Source organism: Chiloscyllium plagiosum, unplaced genomic scaffold (genome assembly GCF_037043375.1).
Source record: "Chiloscyllium plagiosum isolate Xiang-an unplaced genomic scaffold, Cpla_swu_hap1 HiC_scaffold_48, whole genome shotgun sequence".
In the NCBI taxonomy this organism is placed as follows: Eukaryota; Metazoa; Chordata; class Chondrichthyes; order Orectolobiformes; family Hemiscylliidae; genus Chiloscyllium; species Chiloscyllium plagiosum.
The window spans coordinates 12,404,666-12,420,438 of NW_028270186.1; the positions used below are offsets into that span (position 1 = coordinate 12,404,666).

The 15,773-nt window shown below is 38.7% G+C and overlaps 2 protein-coding genes across 2 annotated transcripts in view; one reads left to right on the forward strand and one right to left on the reverse strand.

Annotated features, from left to right (window-relative positions):
* LOC122543127 (serine protease HTRA1-like) overlaps positions 1–5,229 on the forward strand; it is a 29,205-nt gene extending 23,976 nt beyond the window's left edge. Inside the window, exon 9 of the mRNA XM_043681468.2 lies at positions 357–5,229. Coding sequence (XP_043537403.1) covers positions 357–522 — 166 coding nt within the window. The 3' untranslated portion in view covers positions 523–5,229. The remainder of the gene's footprint in view (positions 1–356) is intronic.
* Positions 5,230–5,685: 456 nt separating this feature from the next.
* On the reverse strand, positions 5,686–15,215 carry tm2d2 (TM2 domain containing 2). Its single transcript, XM_043681469.2, has 4 exons — positions 14,903–15,215; positions 13,582–13,669; positions 12,040–12,155; positions 5,686–10,543 (listed from the first exon to the last, which is right to left on the reverse strand). The coding sequence occupies exons 1-4, from the start codon at positions 15,154–15,156 to the stop codon at positions 10,330–10,332; spliced, it is 672 nt and encodes a 223-aa protein (XP_043537404.2). The 5' UTR covers positions 15,157–15,215; the 3' UTR covers positions 5,686–10,329.
* Between the last annotated feature and the right edge of the window lie 558 nt (positions 15,216–15,773).

The following is a 15,773-nucleotide window of genomic DNA, read 5'->3' on the forward strand; positions in this document are numbered from 1 at the left end:
GTGCTATGCAAAAAACAGGACAGTGGTGATTTTCTTGTTGTAAAATGGCTTGTTGTCAAAGGGAACAGATTTTACAGTAAGTTAATCAACAGTCTGGCCACTGAGCTTCAGTGCCTATTAATACCAGTGATATTATCACTAATCTTATTCAGTGATCAGGTCAGCCATGATCTTATTGAATTGCAGAACAGGCTCAAGGGGTTAAATGACTGATTTCTACTCTGATTTTGAATGTTGTTTTGTGTGTTTGGTTGTTTTCATACAATTCACTGCTGTAGTTACACAAAATTCAAAAGTCAATGGTATATTATTGGACAAATGCATTTCCATAATTCTTGAAAATTCTTCACTTTCAGTGCTGGTTTAAGAGACCGTGACATCATTATCAGTATTAATGGTCAAACAATCACATCTTCAGAACAAGTGAGTGAAGCGATTAAAAACAGTGACACCCTGGGGCTTGTTGTGCGTCGTGGAAATGAAGACTTGATGATCACTGTAGTACCTGACATAATTAATTAGAAAAAAATTGTCTTTTTTTAAATTTATACAGACCATTGTAATCAGATTTAAATGTGGTTACTTGAATATTTTGTTTTACCAGTAGTCTCTTAAAAAAAACTAAGCGTCAAGTGTCATAGTTAGGGGCTTTGCAGGTATAAATAAAAATGATGACTTATATTATCACATCATTTTAAAGATTTGTGGTTACTCAGACTTTCAAATGGAGCATAATACAAATCGATCCTGTTGCCTATCTTCTTGAGTATTCTTCAATTTTGAATAATATTTATTTCCTTTTAACAACTGTAGTAAAGGATGAAAAGGCAAGCTCCCAAACTGATTTGCAATTCACGAATCTGATACTCGGCTCTGGACTTACCATGGAGGTGAATTCTGAGCAGGGTTTGGATACAACTGTTGGGAGGTCTGGGAACACAAGAATGGGTTTATCAGTGTTCTGTGGAACTGAAATAGAGGGCACCTTTCTAATCACAGCCTGATTGACAAACTGACAGCCTCTCAGCCAAGAAGCCTATTTCACAAAGCTGAACCTCACAGGGCAGATAAAGATTCTGGGGATGTGGTGAGAAGGATCATTTCAGGCTGGTGGTATTACCATTGGACTATTCATCCATAGACTCAGGTCATATTCTGGGATTTGGGTTTGAATCCAGCTATAGCAGATGGTGACATATGGAATTAGTCTAATGATGACCTTGAAAGCATTGTTGATTGTCAGGTAAAACCTATCTGGCTCACTAATCTCATTCAGAGAAGGAAACGGTCTCCTTGCATGTGAACCCAGACCCACAGCAATGTGGTTAACTCTTAATTACAAATGGGCAATAAATACTGCCCTAGTCAGCGATGCCCATGTGAATGAATTTTTAAAAAAGGGACTTTGTCATAACCATCCAGAGTCCCTTCCTGCAACTGTGTACCTCTGCAGCCATAATATTTATTGATGTATTTAGCATTGTGTATTGTCATGTGTTACTGAGTGGCTGCACAGGCCCATAGCTGGTTGCTGCTGGAAATTAAAGCCAGACAGGCAGCTGGTTTCCAATGTGTAAGTGGTTTCCCCCGCTAATTGGAAAGGAGAATGAATTGTCTGCAATGGGACCCAGCCTCAGCAATCAGGACTCCTTGACCACTTTCCCTCAATTCCTCTACGATTTGGATGTGAATATATTTCCTACCTGTAATCCAGATCCCACCGCAAATGTGGCACAGTGGTACTGTCTTTCCCTTTAAGCCATGAGGCTCAAATTCAAGAACCATCTGGTCTAGAGATGTGTAGTTACAGGTTGATTACAAATATCTGTTACTTGCCAAGCCTCAGTGCCCCATGCCTTCTATTATGCCTGCCCTTCATTTAAAAAGAAGCCTCATTCCATGAGTGGTTATGATAGCGAGTTGTGCAGTAAATGGTAGTATTCTGCTCCAAAAACTTTCAACTATTGACTTTTCTGCTTCATTTATAACAACAGATGTTTATTTGAAGGAGCTAGCAGTCAAGCAATAAGCCAAACAATTTGCTTCTACTCCTGGCTGGCATTCATTCCAAGAATAATGTTGTTATTCATTAAATCTATCAGAGTTGTTTGATGCTGCTTCAGATTCTGCTAACACAGCAGTTGTGAGTCAAGCACCACTTTACAGAGACGTTATTTGTACCACTGAAGTGAAAAGTGCATTGTTTTGCTAATCATTGTTTTGGCCCTTTGTGAAAGCATGATATAGGTAGCAGATTCTTAAAAATGAGAAGTACTCAGGACAGTAATAATTAGGGAGAAGGCATACGGAACTAGTATTCAGCAGTTCAGAAGCCATCAGGAACAGTGGTAGATATGTTGCTATGCATCATATGCTATATATCCTAATATTCACTGGAGTGAACAAATTATAGCATCTTAAAAGACATGCAATTTCAGTACCTTTCACTTGCTTACTCTAACAAAGTATTTCATAGTCCACAAATAGTTTTGAATTGCAGCAACCTGTTGAAAACCATAGCAACAAACTAGCAGAGAGCAAGATGCTGCTAGCAACAATGAGCAATTAATCTTGGAACATGATTAAGCCTGACAATTAAGTTTGTTCTGCATTCAATAAACTAACAGCTGATCTTGACCTTCCTGTGCTATTTCCCCACCTCATGTAATACCTTTGGCTAAAGTCTACCAACCTCAAATTTAAAATTAAGAATTGATGTCGTGTAAATGACTGGTCTTTGCAAAAGTGAGTTCCAAACTTCAACTATGTTTCTAAAAGGCTTGGCTCTGACTTGTCAACCATGTCCCAGTCCAGCAAAAATACCTTCTACGATCTTGAAACATTCAGTGAATGTTAATCTTCTCAATTCCATCAAACATTGAGTGAAATCACGATTCATGTTCTAAATTCCAGGAAACTCAACTCAAATTCATGTATCAATTCTAGCAAATCTGCATCACGCTTGGGCTAGCAAAAACTGCCTGAGATCTGGTATGCAGAATTGCTCAGTACACAAGACATGCTCCAATTGGGGTTGTATATAGCTAAGTACTGACTATTTTTTTTTTAAACCAGCTCTCCAAATATAAAAGTTAGCATTCCATTCCCCTTTGATTATTTTGTATTTTCATGGCAGCTTTTCATGTTACTGCCATTCCCTTGTATTTTTGGACAGCCACTCTTTTTAGCTTTTCACTCTTCATAAATTACCTGACTTTCTATGCTTTTTAGGGATAAAGTCAATAATGTCATATGTAGTTCGAGTGGAACCCACTGGCTACAGTTTTCACATAATTTTAACATGATAACATCCTTGTAATATGATTTTTCATCAACACTGTTTACAATTATGCCTGTCCATATCATTTTCAAATTTTTATGCAATTTTCTATTTGATCATTTGAGTTGTTAACAACACTCAAATGGTTCAAGCCACAACTCAAATCCTTTTGAAAAACTGTCAGAAACATCCTTCCAACTAAAGTACTTGACTATTTTGTCCACTCTGTTGCTCAGTGAAATGCTGAACCAGATCAATTATTTGCCGACAGCTCTTTGAGTTTCAACTTTTGGCAACAATATCTCGTGAGGGGCTTGATCAAATGTCCTATGTAAGTCCATATAAAATACATCCATAGACATTGTTAGGTCCACTGTCATCTCAATCAAAAAATGTAAGTAAACTTTGTGAAATAAACCTACATGTCACAAATCTATGCCAGCTGTCTGATTTTCAACATTTTCAATTAATCCTGATGGAGTGTTATTCAAGATATCAGCAATTCACATCAGGCTTCATCATTTACAGAAAATAACTCTTTAATATTACACTTACCTTTAACAAAAGACAGCGTAAAAGGGTTTCTAACTTGTGAATGCAATTTAAACTACACTGGTTCAAAAAGCACAAAAAAAACTCTCATTCCTGATTAAAACAGACAAAAGGCAAAGGTACTAAGTGGTAAAATCTATTCAAAACAAAACGCCACAGATCACAACTTCAGATTTCAAGTCAGTGTTAAATTGTCTCACTGTGTTTTCGATTTTTAGAACAGGAAACATGCTGTCATCTGTGTAGTGATAGTTGTTGCTTGATTCAGTAGTCGATTGGATGGACCTGGTTCTTGTTGGAATTCTTTCTTTTAAGCTCTTTTGTTTTTTTCTGTATTTTCCCACCTGAAGAGAGAGGAGGAGAGATGCTTTCTGTCTGCAGGCTCTGGATGTTTCTTGGCTGCTCAGCTGCCACTTATAGTTTTAGCATAATACAGTACAACCAGGCAACTGTCTTCAGGCAGAATCTCTCTCGATATCGCTCAGTCTCAAATGTACTGCTTCAAAAAGTAACATTGCAATGCACAATTCAAAAATATGCAACATTTGATTTAAGTTTAAACTCTCGTGGTATTTCAGTTATATGGCAGTATGCCTTCCATTTCAGTTTGTCGCCCCAAAAAAAAGTGGTTTTTTTTTTTGGGTATTCATCCTGCAGCAGTAATTGTTTTTTAAAAAAACCTCCTATTGATGTATTGCTTCAGCCGTTAACATATGTCTTCATCTCATTGTATTGAAGAGCTAAGCTAAATCAGGGATGTCAGCTATTTGGCACTTCTCCCTTCAGCATATCAGCTGCCAAAACGGTGGTGTTGAAGGCATCAATATTACACAAGGCACTGGGGGAACTTTCTGAACTTGTTTTCCGCAAGAAAGTGAGCTATTCGTCAGGGAAGCAATGTTTCATTTTAAGGTTTCATCTAAAAGAAAGGCTCTCTGACTGCAGCTACTTCTCAAGTACAATTAAAGTGGGAGTAGAATTTTGTGTGTACGGAGATTGTGGTCAAATTTTCAGTTCTTATCAACAATTGACCAAATTAAACCATTAGTTTAAAATAATTAACAAGGAATTATCATGGATACAGACCTATATTCTTAAATAATTCACTTTTAAGTACCAAACCTCTTCCATTCCAAGTCAAGGCAAAATGTGAAAGATTCAAAGATTATGGCATCATTAATAAGCACCACTATTTCTCCAAACTTCTATGCAATGTTGTCAAGAAATTGAATAATTCCATGCTGAAAATGTCTTTTATGAAATATCTATTTGCTTTCCAATTCATGCAGTGATGTTTGTCATTTTTCTTTCCCTCTATTTTTCTGTGGCCCTTTTTGGTGCTCTTGTGTTGCCCCCTGGTGATTATTTAAAGTAGTGAATTAAAGAAAGTAGCTATGTGCACTCTGTTTATTGTTATCATTGTGATATAAAAATTATGTTCTTGTTAATAAGACTGCAAAACCTTAATTAGCAATGAGAGACTTGATTTTGTGCAATTGTTTGTTCATGATTAATTCAGCATAATTTAACTCAGTGCATTGCACTGGAGTTGAGAGAACACTACTGCATTGAGAGAGCTCACAATTCTTCATACCTGCTTTAGGCAGATAAGGGGGAATTCAGAGGAGCATGCAAATGTTACAGTTAAAGCATTGATGGATTGGAAGCCATTGTCGGACAACATGGATAATAGACAAATTGAACATTTTTGTATAATGTTTGTCAAACAGTGAGATGTAAAGATAGTCTAGGTGGGTCCTCAACAATTGGCGGGTTTGCCAATCAAATCCAATGATATGTTTCTCATTAAGTTATCTTATTTATAATTGAGTAATAAAACTTATCCTCAGCCAAATCATTACAACTTTTAATGTCCTCAAGTGTCCATTAAAAGCCAATGTAACGCAAAAATACATTTTAATGCAAAAATACATTTAAATGTAAAAATACCCTCTTGGTGTCCTGGTGGGACCAGGGTTTTTAAAGAAAATGGTTGGTAGCACCTAAAATGCAAAAGATTGAGAACTGCTGTGTTGCAACACAAAGGACAGGGTGAACTCACATTTCTGTGATGAAGATCAGGAATGAGCCTCACAGGAGGGAGCAGAATTGTCCTGGCTACATAGGCCAAGTATAGAACAGTCAGCAAATGGGCAATGTTGTGGACGTTGATAAGAGTTTCTTTGCATTGAAAAGGATATGTGATCAGAAGTTTGGATTGGTATTTAATGATGAAAATAATTTGGTTTAAACACTGCCTTTGATATAAAATACACCATGGTACTCCTGAAGCTGCTTTACAACAAGTTGACAAAGAGCCACACAATTAGATTTCAAGATAGAAAGTGATCTCATATGGGAATTTAATTACAAGTTTAAAATATTGGCCAGGTTGTGAAATGGCTTCAGTAGACAGGAGTTTGTGGCAGGACCAAATACAAATGTCTTTGAGCTTCCCAAGCTTGAACTGGAGGAACAAGTCCAATGGAAAGCACCAGTATCTTGGACTCTACAGTTGAAGACAGCAGAGAGAATGTGGAAAAGTGTACAGTAATTATGAAAAAAATGACAGGAAAACAAATCTTTATTCTCCTGGGTTGAGCTGAAATAAAAAGCAGAACCAAAAAGGTGGTAATCTCTGGCTTACTAATTGGTACAGGGTGTATAAGATTAAGTTAGTAATTGCATGGCTGAAAGACTGGTGTGGGAAAAATGGGTTTGAATTCATGGGACATTGGCACCAGCACAGGGGAAGAAGGGACATGTTCCAATGTATGGAATTCATTACCACAGGAAGTATTGATGCAAAAACATTGAATGTATTCAACAAGGTTAGATATGCACTTGAGGTGAATGGGATCAAATGTCATGATGAGAAAGCAGGATTAGGCTATTGCATTGGACAATCAGCCATGATCATGATGAATGCTCGCCACCTCCTACCTCTGAATACATATTCACCCATTAGATACTCTTCTGTCCGAAAGCAGAATGATCCTAACGGATCATTACATTTTTACAGAAGTGTGACAGAAGCTAAAAATGAGATTCAACCGTGTTTAAGAGCATTTATCAAGTGAAAGGTTGGCATGAATTTTTAATGAAAATATTTAATGAGGCTTTTTTCTCCATGTTGGGCATGCCAAGGGCAAGACCTTATTTGGATTGGCAAGAGATAAGCAATATTGTTAAAATCTCCATCTTCAATACATATGTCCACATAGTATTTTTACTTGATCTGCTTCAGGTTGCAAATAAACAATGAATTACAGGTTTCTTTGCCTGTATACTGAACTAAAGAATCTAATTTCTATGTGGTCTTCACAAGTTCAAGATGAACACATTCACACCTCTAATGAAACGAGATTTAACTGACTAGTTTCAAACTGTATTGCCCTTCAACTCGATCAAAAGACTTGGCAATACTTGCTTCACTCAATATTTGAAAGAGAAGCAGGTGTATGTCACATGGCCAAAGTCCTGATGTAGAGTCATGAATTCACCTAAGATAAAGGCACCTCTGGTGATATCTGAATTCAAGGAATTAAACAAATCTAGAATAAAAGGTTACTATCAGTAAAGATGAAGCTAATAGATTTACACAAAACATCATGCCAATTATTGATTTTTAGGGAGGGAAATCTGCCACTTAGTCCAGTCGTCCCACACCACTGGCAGTTCATTAGTGTACTGGCCAAGCACTATTAGGAAAAGCTAACAGAACTACAACCAAGTCATCCATGTTTCCACCACCCGACTGCCCAATTTCAGTACACATTTCTTTGTCAAGTTGTTAAACTCAGACCTATCCACATTTCCCTCTATTTATTCTTTCTTATCTTCTAAACAATTCTGACTTCGACAGTTCATTTTCAGTCAAGTAAATGCTATACATGCTACGTTTTTTCGATTATTTTCATGGAATATACATCTACAGACACATGATAATACCATTTAATGCAATTAAGGGAAACTGGATCTCAAGCAATGAATGCACAAAACTGTTGCAATTTTAAGAAATTGAGCAAATTTCATTGTCAATGACATGTTGGACCATCTGGATCAAAATTGGACTGACCCGTTGTCAAACAAAAAGTCACCTAAATTTTTCGATGGCCTACAAATTATTGGAAGGATGATTGCTGGCTTTACCTTGTCTTTGGAGAGGATGTTGGCAGCCTTTCAGTCTGTAACACTGCAGTTCACATGGTGTTTCAGCAAGGAATTCCAAGGCCATGGGCCTGTGTTGCCAAACAACAACAGAAGGGTGCAACTGCATCATTCCTTCAAAGTGCAGTCACAGGTAGAAGGGTGATGAATAAGACATTTGGCATACTTGCCTTCATTGGTCAGAACACTGAGTACGTAAGTTGAAACATGATGTTGCAGCTATACAGGACATTGCTGATGCCACTTTTAGAATACAGTGTACAATTCCGGTTGCCCTTCTATTGGAAGGATGTTGTTCAGCTGGAGAGGGTGAATAAAAGATTGACAATGGTGTTGCTGGGCCTGGAGTTATAGGGAAAGGCTGAGGCTTTTTTCTGTGGAGTATCAGACGCCGAGCGGTGACCTAAAACAGGTTTATAAAATTATGAGGAGCATGGATAGGCTGAACGTCTTTTTCCTAGGATAGGGAAGGAAATCCAAAGCCACAAGTGACAGGTTTAAGGTGAGAAGATAAAGATTTAAAGTGATCATAGGGACAACTTTTTCCACGCAGAGGCAAGTGAGCATATGGAATGAGCTGCCACAGGAAGTGGGAGATGATACAATTACAACATTTAAAAGACATCTGGATGGGTATAATGAAAAGGAAGGGTGAAGAGGGTTATAGGCCAACTGGTGGCAATGGGGCTTGGTCAAATTGAGACGTCAGGTCGGCCTGGACGAGTTGGACTGAAGGGTCTGTTTCCATTCTGTATGGCTCTATGACCAATTGAAGGTTGCTAGAAGACATTCTTCTGACAGATCTAGTAAACAGTTCCCACAACATATTTACAGCACTGATTGCAAAAAAAAGTGCCTTTGAAAAAGTTCATGCACTGTTCAAGAGGCAGCATGATCAGCTGACTTCCTTTCAATGTCTCTCTTTCAGAGATTTTAAACAGTTGCTAACAGAATATATCTGGCAGTGGAGCAGCTGCCAAATCTTTTTCATAAATATGGAGTCATTCCTACCGCTGAAGTTGGAGGAATTCAACTTCTAACTAGATACCTAGCTTATTATCTCCACAGTCAATTTCAATTTTTTCTTTCAGTAAACTACTGAAAGACAGGGGCACTTAATATCAAGCAATTGCACACAGAAGGATATCTGGTATTGGACACAGTGGCAAGCTTGCTAAATTACATGGGCTATTTGTCACCCACTGCAAATGGGCCCCAGGAAGTTCAATGACTTAGTCAATTTTGGGGGAAGAGGAGACACAGATTATCCTGAAGTTTCAGTGTTAAGTTTCCAAACAGCTCAAATAAATATGCAATGTTACACTGAGAAATTCCTTAGTGCTACTTTAAATAGTTCCAAGTTTCAAGAGGGAAATCCTCAGAAGCTTATCAACAATCAAATCTTAAGGGAGAAAATTCTTTTCTGATCACATAGCTTTTACCAAATTCAACCCCCAGTGAAATTCCAATTTTACACGATGCCATGTACCAGAATTAGTGTCTCACTCTGGGAACAGACATAAAACATGGCTATTACCATTCCTGTTCAATTGATAATAAACCCAACTCACCTGAGCCAATTACTATGAATTAAAAATGCAACCTTCTCTTTCATGCTTTAATCCAGTTTAAATCACCATGAGCTCCTCGGTCTGAATTCATGCAGTAAATTGCATTGCAATATTCAGAAATAAATAGTTTATTGGCGATATTTCCACTTCCAAAATGTGAGACGTTTTGCCTCAGGTGGCTTCCTATCTTGAATTGCATACAATGCTGTTAACAAATTGTCTGACAATATCAATTTTATACAAGTTCTTAGCATGACTTTCAACCAGATTTGAACTAACCAAAAAATTTTCTGTGGGGTGTACTGAATTCCTGAGCCATTAAAACACCAGTTAAATTTCAAATTGAGCATGCATTGCTTGTTCCAAGTGTTGTGAAAAGATTAACCAGGTTTAAGTCTTACAGAAGTACACAATTTCTGTTACAGTATACTTTGGTTGATAAATGCATTTCATATAGCACAAATTTTAAAAAACTCTTAAGTTCAGAAAAGCATGATTGCAACATGTATATTTACAGACTTGGTAAAAATGACATAAGCTACTGCAATCTGAGACATTATAATCTTGTGTATCCTCTGAGGAATACAAGTCAAACATGAGGAGGATGAAAAATCCAGCAAAGTCCATGTGCAAGGATTTGCTATCCATCCAAACAAATTGAACTACTCCAGGAAAAGGTACAAACAGACTCCCATGTGCTTTGTCCTTCTCCTCCACCAAATACAAAAATTCTTAGATTCGAGATGAAATACATCTTCAGTAGTAAGTGCACCAGTTACTGCCATCACTGGGCATCAGACCTCCTGTAATGAGTAGTATTAGATCCACAAACCACCAGATCCCGAGACCTCCAAGAGTCAGCAGTTTGCCCACTGCAGTGCCAGTGTGTGCCAGGCAAAATCTATCCACACCGAAGCACCCCAGGAAAAAGGAATATAGCAAGGTTGTTACAAAATAGTGTCCTGTGTACCTGCAAAATATACATGTAGAGGGCTTAGCGAAGAAACAGAACATTTTAAAAACATGTCACTGGTCTAAGTGGTTAGGTTTGTTTAGCAAAAGTACACCTTGTTGCAACAAAAACAACGTTGAAATTTCAAAACAGACAGACAGTTATTCCTTTATCAGTATTGGAAAACTCGAGCAGTCTTTGTAAAGGGCTGAGGGATGGAGGGCAAATGAAAGATCTGTGACATGGTGAAAGGCATGAATGACCCAATGACCAAAGTGATGATGTTTTAAGGTGAATAGAAATGGTATTACAAGTAAGAAACAACAGGTAGATTTAAAGGTGATTACAAGGTAGAGCAAAATCACCCCCAACCGCCATCCAAAACAAAGAGCAATGATTATGAACAGAAATTATTCAGCTCAAAGGGTTGTGAAGTGCCTCATCAAAAGATAGGATAATGATCCTTGGGCTCAACTCTAGTCTCTGGATGAGTAGGTAGGAGGCTGAGCAAAGGAGGTGGAAGTGGGGGTGATCTATGAAAGGCACAAAAGGTGCAAATTTGGAATCAATCTTCATCATTAAAATAATGCAAGTAATAAATGGAGATGTGAGAAGTCAGTTGATATTAACATGGCTTTTAAGGAAAATGTTGGCATTCCACTCCAAATCCTCCCGAGCAAAATGTCCTGCTCCTTGAGTGAAAGCCTCACAAAGCCACAAGGTTCCCAGTGTCATTCAAAAAATGTTTAAGAGATTTCACATGCCACACTATATTTATTTCTTCAGTGCTGTCCAGATTTTCATAACATCTGATGATATTTACAGCAAACAAACTGATCAATTCGCTAGTCATCTATCTATTGGCTCTTGGCAACAGCAAATCAGTACCACTCACCTGTCCCTTCCCCATAGCCCTGTATCTTTCTTTTTTAAATCTTCAAGTAATTATCCAAGTTTTTTTCTGGTAGTCTTCATTGAATTTGTGTGCACACGACACTCAGCTAGCACATTAAAGAAATACAACATTCACATATGCAAATCTTGCATATGAATACATTTATTGATCAAGCCAAAAGTAACTGATTTCTTTTGCGTTGAGAAGCATATTTCACAGGTGACCAGTGATTCATGCATGTAGCAGCTTCTTGAAAATTTAATGCATTCAACTCTGTACCTCCACTTCATAAATTTCTTGTTTTGTATAAATATATTCTATTCCCTTTTGAATAATCTAAATTCAAGTTTGAAATGCACAGATATACTCAAGTTTAACTGGCTTGAATTACGCGGGCAACTTTTGTATGTTCTTGAAGTTAACAATTACTTCACAAAATGTAACTTTGAAAATATATGCTCAAGTTACTTTGGTCATAACAGAATTGCTCACAAAAGAATGTTGTCACATTCAAAAAACTATTTACATGTAATTTGTTGACTCCAATTCCTTTTTGGTTTTATACTGGATGAATGAAATAGGAATCAGCACGCTTCAAACAATAAAATGGAATTCTTACTTGATACATGGCACATTTCCTCTGAGGAAAGTGCGTGGCCCGGCACATTCAATATCCTTTAATGCAGTACAACGCACCCGTGTGTGCTCCACTTCATTGTAAGCCTGTCCGCCAAACTGTTGACCAAAATACTGAGTTAATTAAACCATTTAATGTCAGGACCCTATGTCCAATAAACAGTAAATCCAAAAATAATCCAGGTAGTTAGGTCAGTACAATCCATTTGGCATCATAAATTCAATGAAGAGCTCCATTCTACATAGGAATTTCGAACGTTTTGAGCAGGAAGACTTAAATCTGTTGCTTGGTCTTGACTGCACTCTTACTCAGTGCTTTAAGAACTACTTGAAATATTTCAATTTTTATCCCAACTGAACGATGTGCAGCTTTAAGGTCATACAATAGGAACATAGATGTAATAAAACCTGTGTGCCAACATGTAAGATAGCTTACAGTTACATGAATTCAGGTGTAAAGTCGAAGTGCAGCCACAAATGGACTGCCTTCTTTCAAGATTATTAAGTCATTGACTAGTTCATTAGGAGCTCAATGTCAAGTAGTTCTAAATTCTTCTCAGAAGCCCAATGGCTATGAGGGAACTGCAACAACTTCACTGCTGCAAATGTAAACATCGTACATGGATATTTCCAAATAATTAATAAAAACAGAAAGTGCTACAGTTGGTTCACTTCAAGAACAGAGATGTCAACACTTCAAGTACAGTGTTTTTGGAAAATGGAAGGCGAGAGAATTTCACTGAGTTGTGTTATCAAGACAAAATATTTAAAATTTTCTGTGGATTTGAGTTTGAAGCATTGTGCATGCCTGGATTGTTTAGTTTAAAGTGGCAAATGAAAGGGCACTCAACAAGGCATTACTTTTCATTGTCAGAAATCTTGGGAACATCTGCTCATCTACTCGAGACCCCCTTGCCTGTGTTTGACGGCTGTCAGGTTCCTGATTGTTCAGAATCACTTGGGAGGAACCTCCAGTTTGGATCTATTTCTGGAAAAGAACCCTTGTTGTGGGTCATGCATGGAAAAGATTTGAAAGAGTTTTACTCTATTTCATGATTGACTATCTGCAAAGCATCTCAGCAACGGCCATCTGACACCTCAAACCTGATCCTTTTTGCATCCAAAAACAAACAGTTCGGGCAATTTTTAAAAATTTAGAAAAATCAACTTTGTCACTTTACCTCAAGTACATCAGTGCCCATGTGCGTCTGGAAATAACAAGGTAAGCATTCACATTGCCATACTACAAACTAATTGTCAACCAGTCCGACATCTTTGATGAAGAATGAATATAATTTTATAATTAAATAAATCTGGTTGATCGATTTTTAAAAATTTAACATCAAATTTCAGCAAAACTTATGATTTGCCATCTGGGGACTCCCATAAAATATTTTAGAATTTTCACTGGAACCCTTGGCATAGTGGGATTACAGCAACCATGCATTCTTCCAAACTAGGTTTTAAAACAGCTTGCACTACAATGTCATTAGCAGGTGAAGACAAAAATCAAAAAACTTCTTACTTTTACACAACCATATCCTTGCTCTTGTTGGGCAGTCACATTTCCAGAATGGTTCACTGGCTCATCGCATTCAACAAATTCATCTGGCCTGTAGCAAATACAGAATACCAAATATAAAATTACAAAAAACACTATCATTGTACAAATCAAACAGACAAAAGGCTTATGGCTGTAATTCAAACTAAGTGCAGCATTACTTCAATTCTTGTAAAAAGGCCTGCAACTGAAATGTTGATGACATAAATGTTGACAGCTTTATTTTGCGTCCTTCAGGTTTCTGTCTATGCTCCAAGCACAAACTAACTCATGATACGGTTCATCTTTTAAGCAGAGATCCTGGACTCAAGCTAATAGCGTTACCAAGAAGAAAAAAGCACTGTCCTCAAACCTGAATGAACTTCAGCATCCTCAGCTACTTTACTATCATCCATAGTTGAGCTTTTTCTCTGGGGTCAGGGCAGACCACACAAAATAGAGAAAGCCTGGCACTCACTGTTATCAGTGATGAGATGTTGCTTATTCACATTGAAGACAAATAATCATGACTTGTGTTCAGTAAGAAACAGGGCTCAAAGCTTGTGCGTTAGATACTTTGGGCCGATATTTTGCACTGAGTTTTATGCTGGGAAATAGAAATGACAGATTCTGTCCTGGACACTTCCTAAGTGCCTAAAGGTAGCTCAGGGACATACAAAATAATGAAAACAAAAGGACAAAATAGTTTACTTTTTTGTTTGAAGAACAGAAGAATCGGGTCAAAAAGTCACCAATTTTATACAGCACATGGTGTTAACCACCTTGGGAACACCACTGGAGGATCGTATATTTTTTCATTTTCATGCCAAAGCTGATTGGATATGGTTATTAAGAATGACCGAACAGATGGGTAACCTTCTTCACATCACAAAAAAAAAGAATATCTGCACATTTGAGGCAGGGAATAAGAAAAGTTTCCAGAGAGTAAATGCAGGGATGACAACCTTGTCTGCACCCTCAATTATTTTGCACTGCATCTTGGCAATTCGAGCTGCAGGCCAGCTATCAAGTCTGGAGACGACACCCCTTCTGTTCATCATCCAGTCGCCGACACAAATCTCACCGAGAATTTCAGGAAAAAAAACACAGCGTCATGACGAACCAATTGTTAAAACTCATGAGTAGTACGGGGTTTTTATTTAAAAAGGAGAGGATGGTGGATGTCCATAAGGGAAGTGAGTACAACTGAACTTGTGCGAGGGGGTTTCAATGCGCCACAGACGATGCAACTTCTTGTGATATTTTGGTCGGGGGGGAGGAGGAGTGAAAAAGGCGAAGGACTTACAAGAAGCTGCAGAGCACCAGTGGGGACAGCGGGTCTCGGTACTCGAGCAGCTCCATGTCTTCCGGGTAGTTCCCCAGAGCCAGCTCCCCACGGCCCCTGGACGGCGACTGCACCTGCCGCGGCTGCGAACCGTTGACCGTTGAGCTTTGAGACGACGACGACGAGCCGGCCGCCAGGCATTGCAGCAACACAGCAGCTGCCAGCAGTGCCAGCTGTCCGCCCAGTAACAAGTGACCGAGCGACACAGCCCACATCGTTCCCCCGGCCTCAGGTCGGCCTCCCTCGCTCGCTCGGGCCAAACGCCCTCCCAACCGACAACAAACAACATGGCCGCGAGAACAATGATTGACGTGCACCTGTGTCCAATCAAGAGTGCGGCCTGACCATGTGGGCGGAACACAGTCCCGCTCCGACGGCCGCGCGGGTGATTGACGTCCCACCGTTGCCCAACCAAATAAAGGTATCTTGCCCACGTGAACTCAACGCCCCGCCCAGCCAGTGGAGCCCGTGACTGTGGTCGACCAATGTCCAATCAGTTGCCACGACCCTGACCACCGGGTTCGCTCGGGTTGATGACGTTAAAGACGTGATTGGCACTCAATTCCAGTCGCACTGACGGACAAATATGGTTGGTCTCCTGCCCGCCCACAGTTCCTTGAGAATCAGCACATAACAACGTTTGTTTTGATGTATTATTGTCACATGTAACCAGATACAGTGAAAAGTAATATTTTGCATGCTAATCAGACAAATCATAGTTGAAGGCAAAAAAAATGCAGATGCTGGAATCCAATGTAGACAAGCAGGAGGCTGGCAGAGCACAGCAAAATCAGGCAACATCAGCAGTGGAGAATTGGAACATCAACTTTTT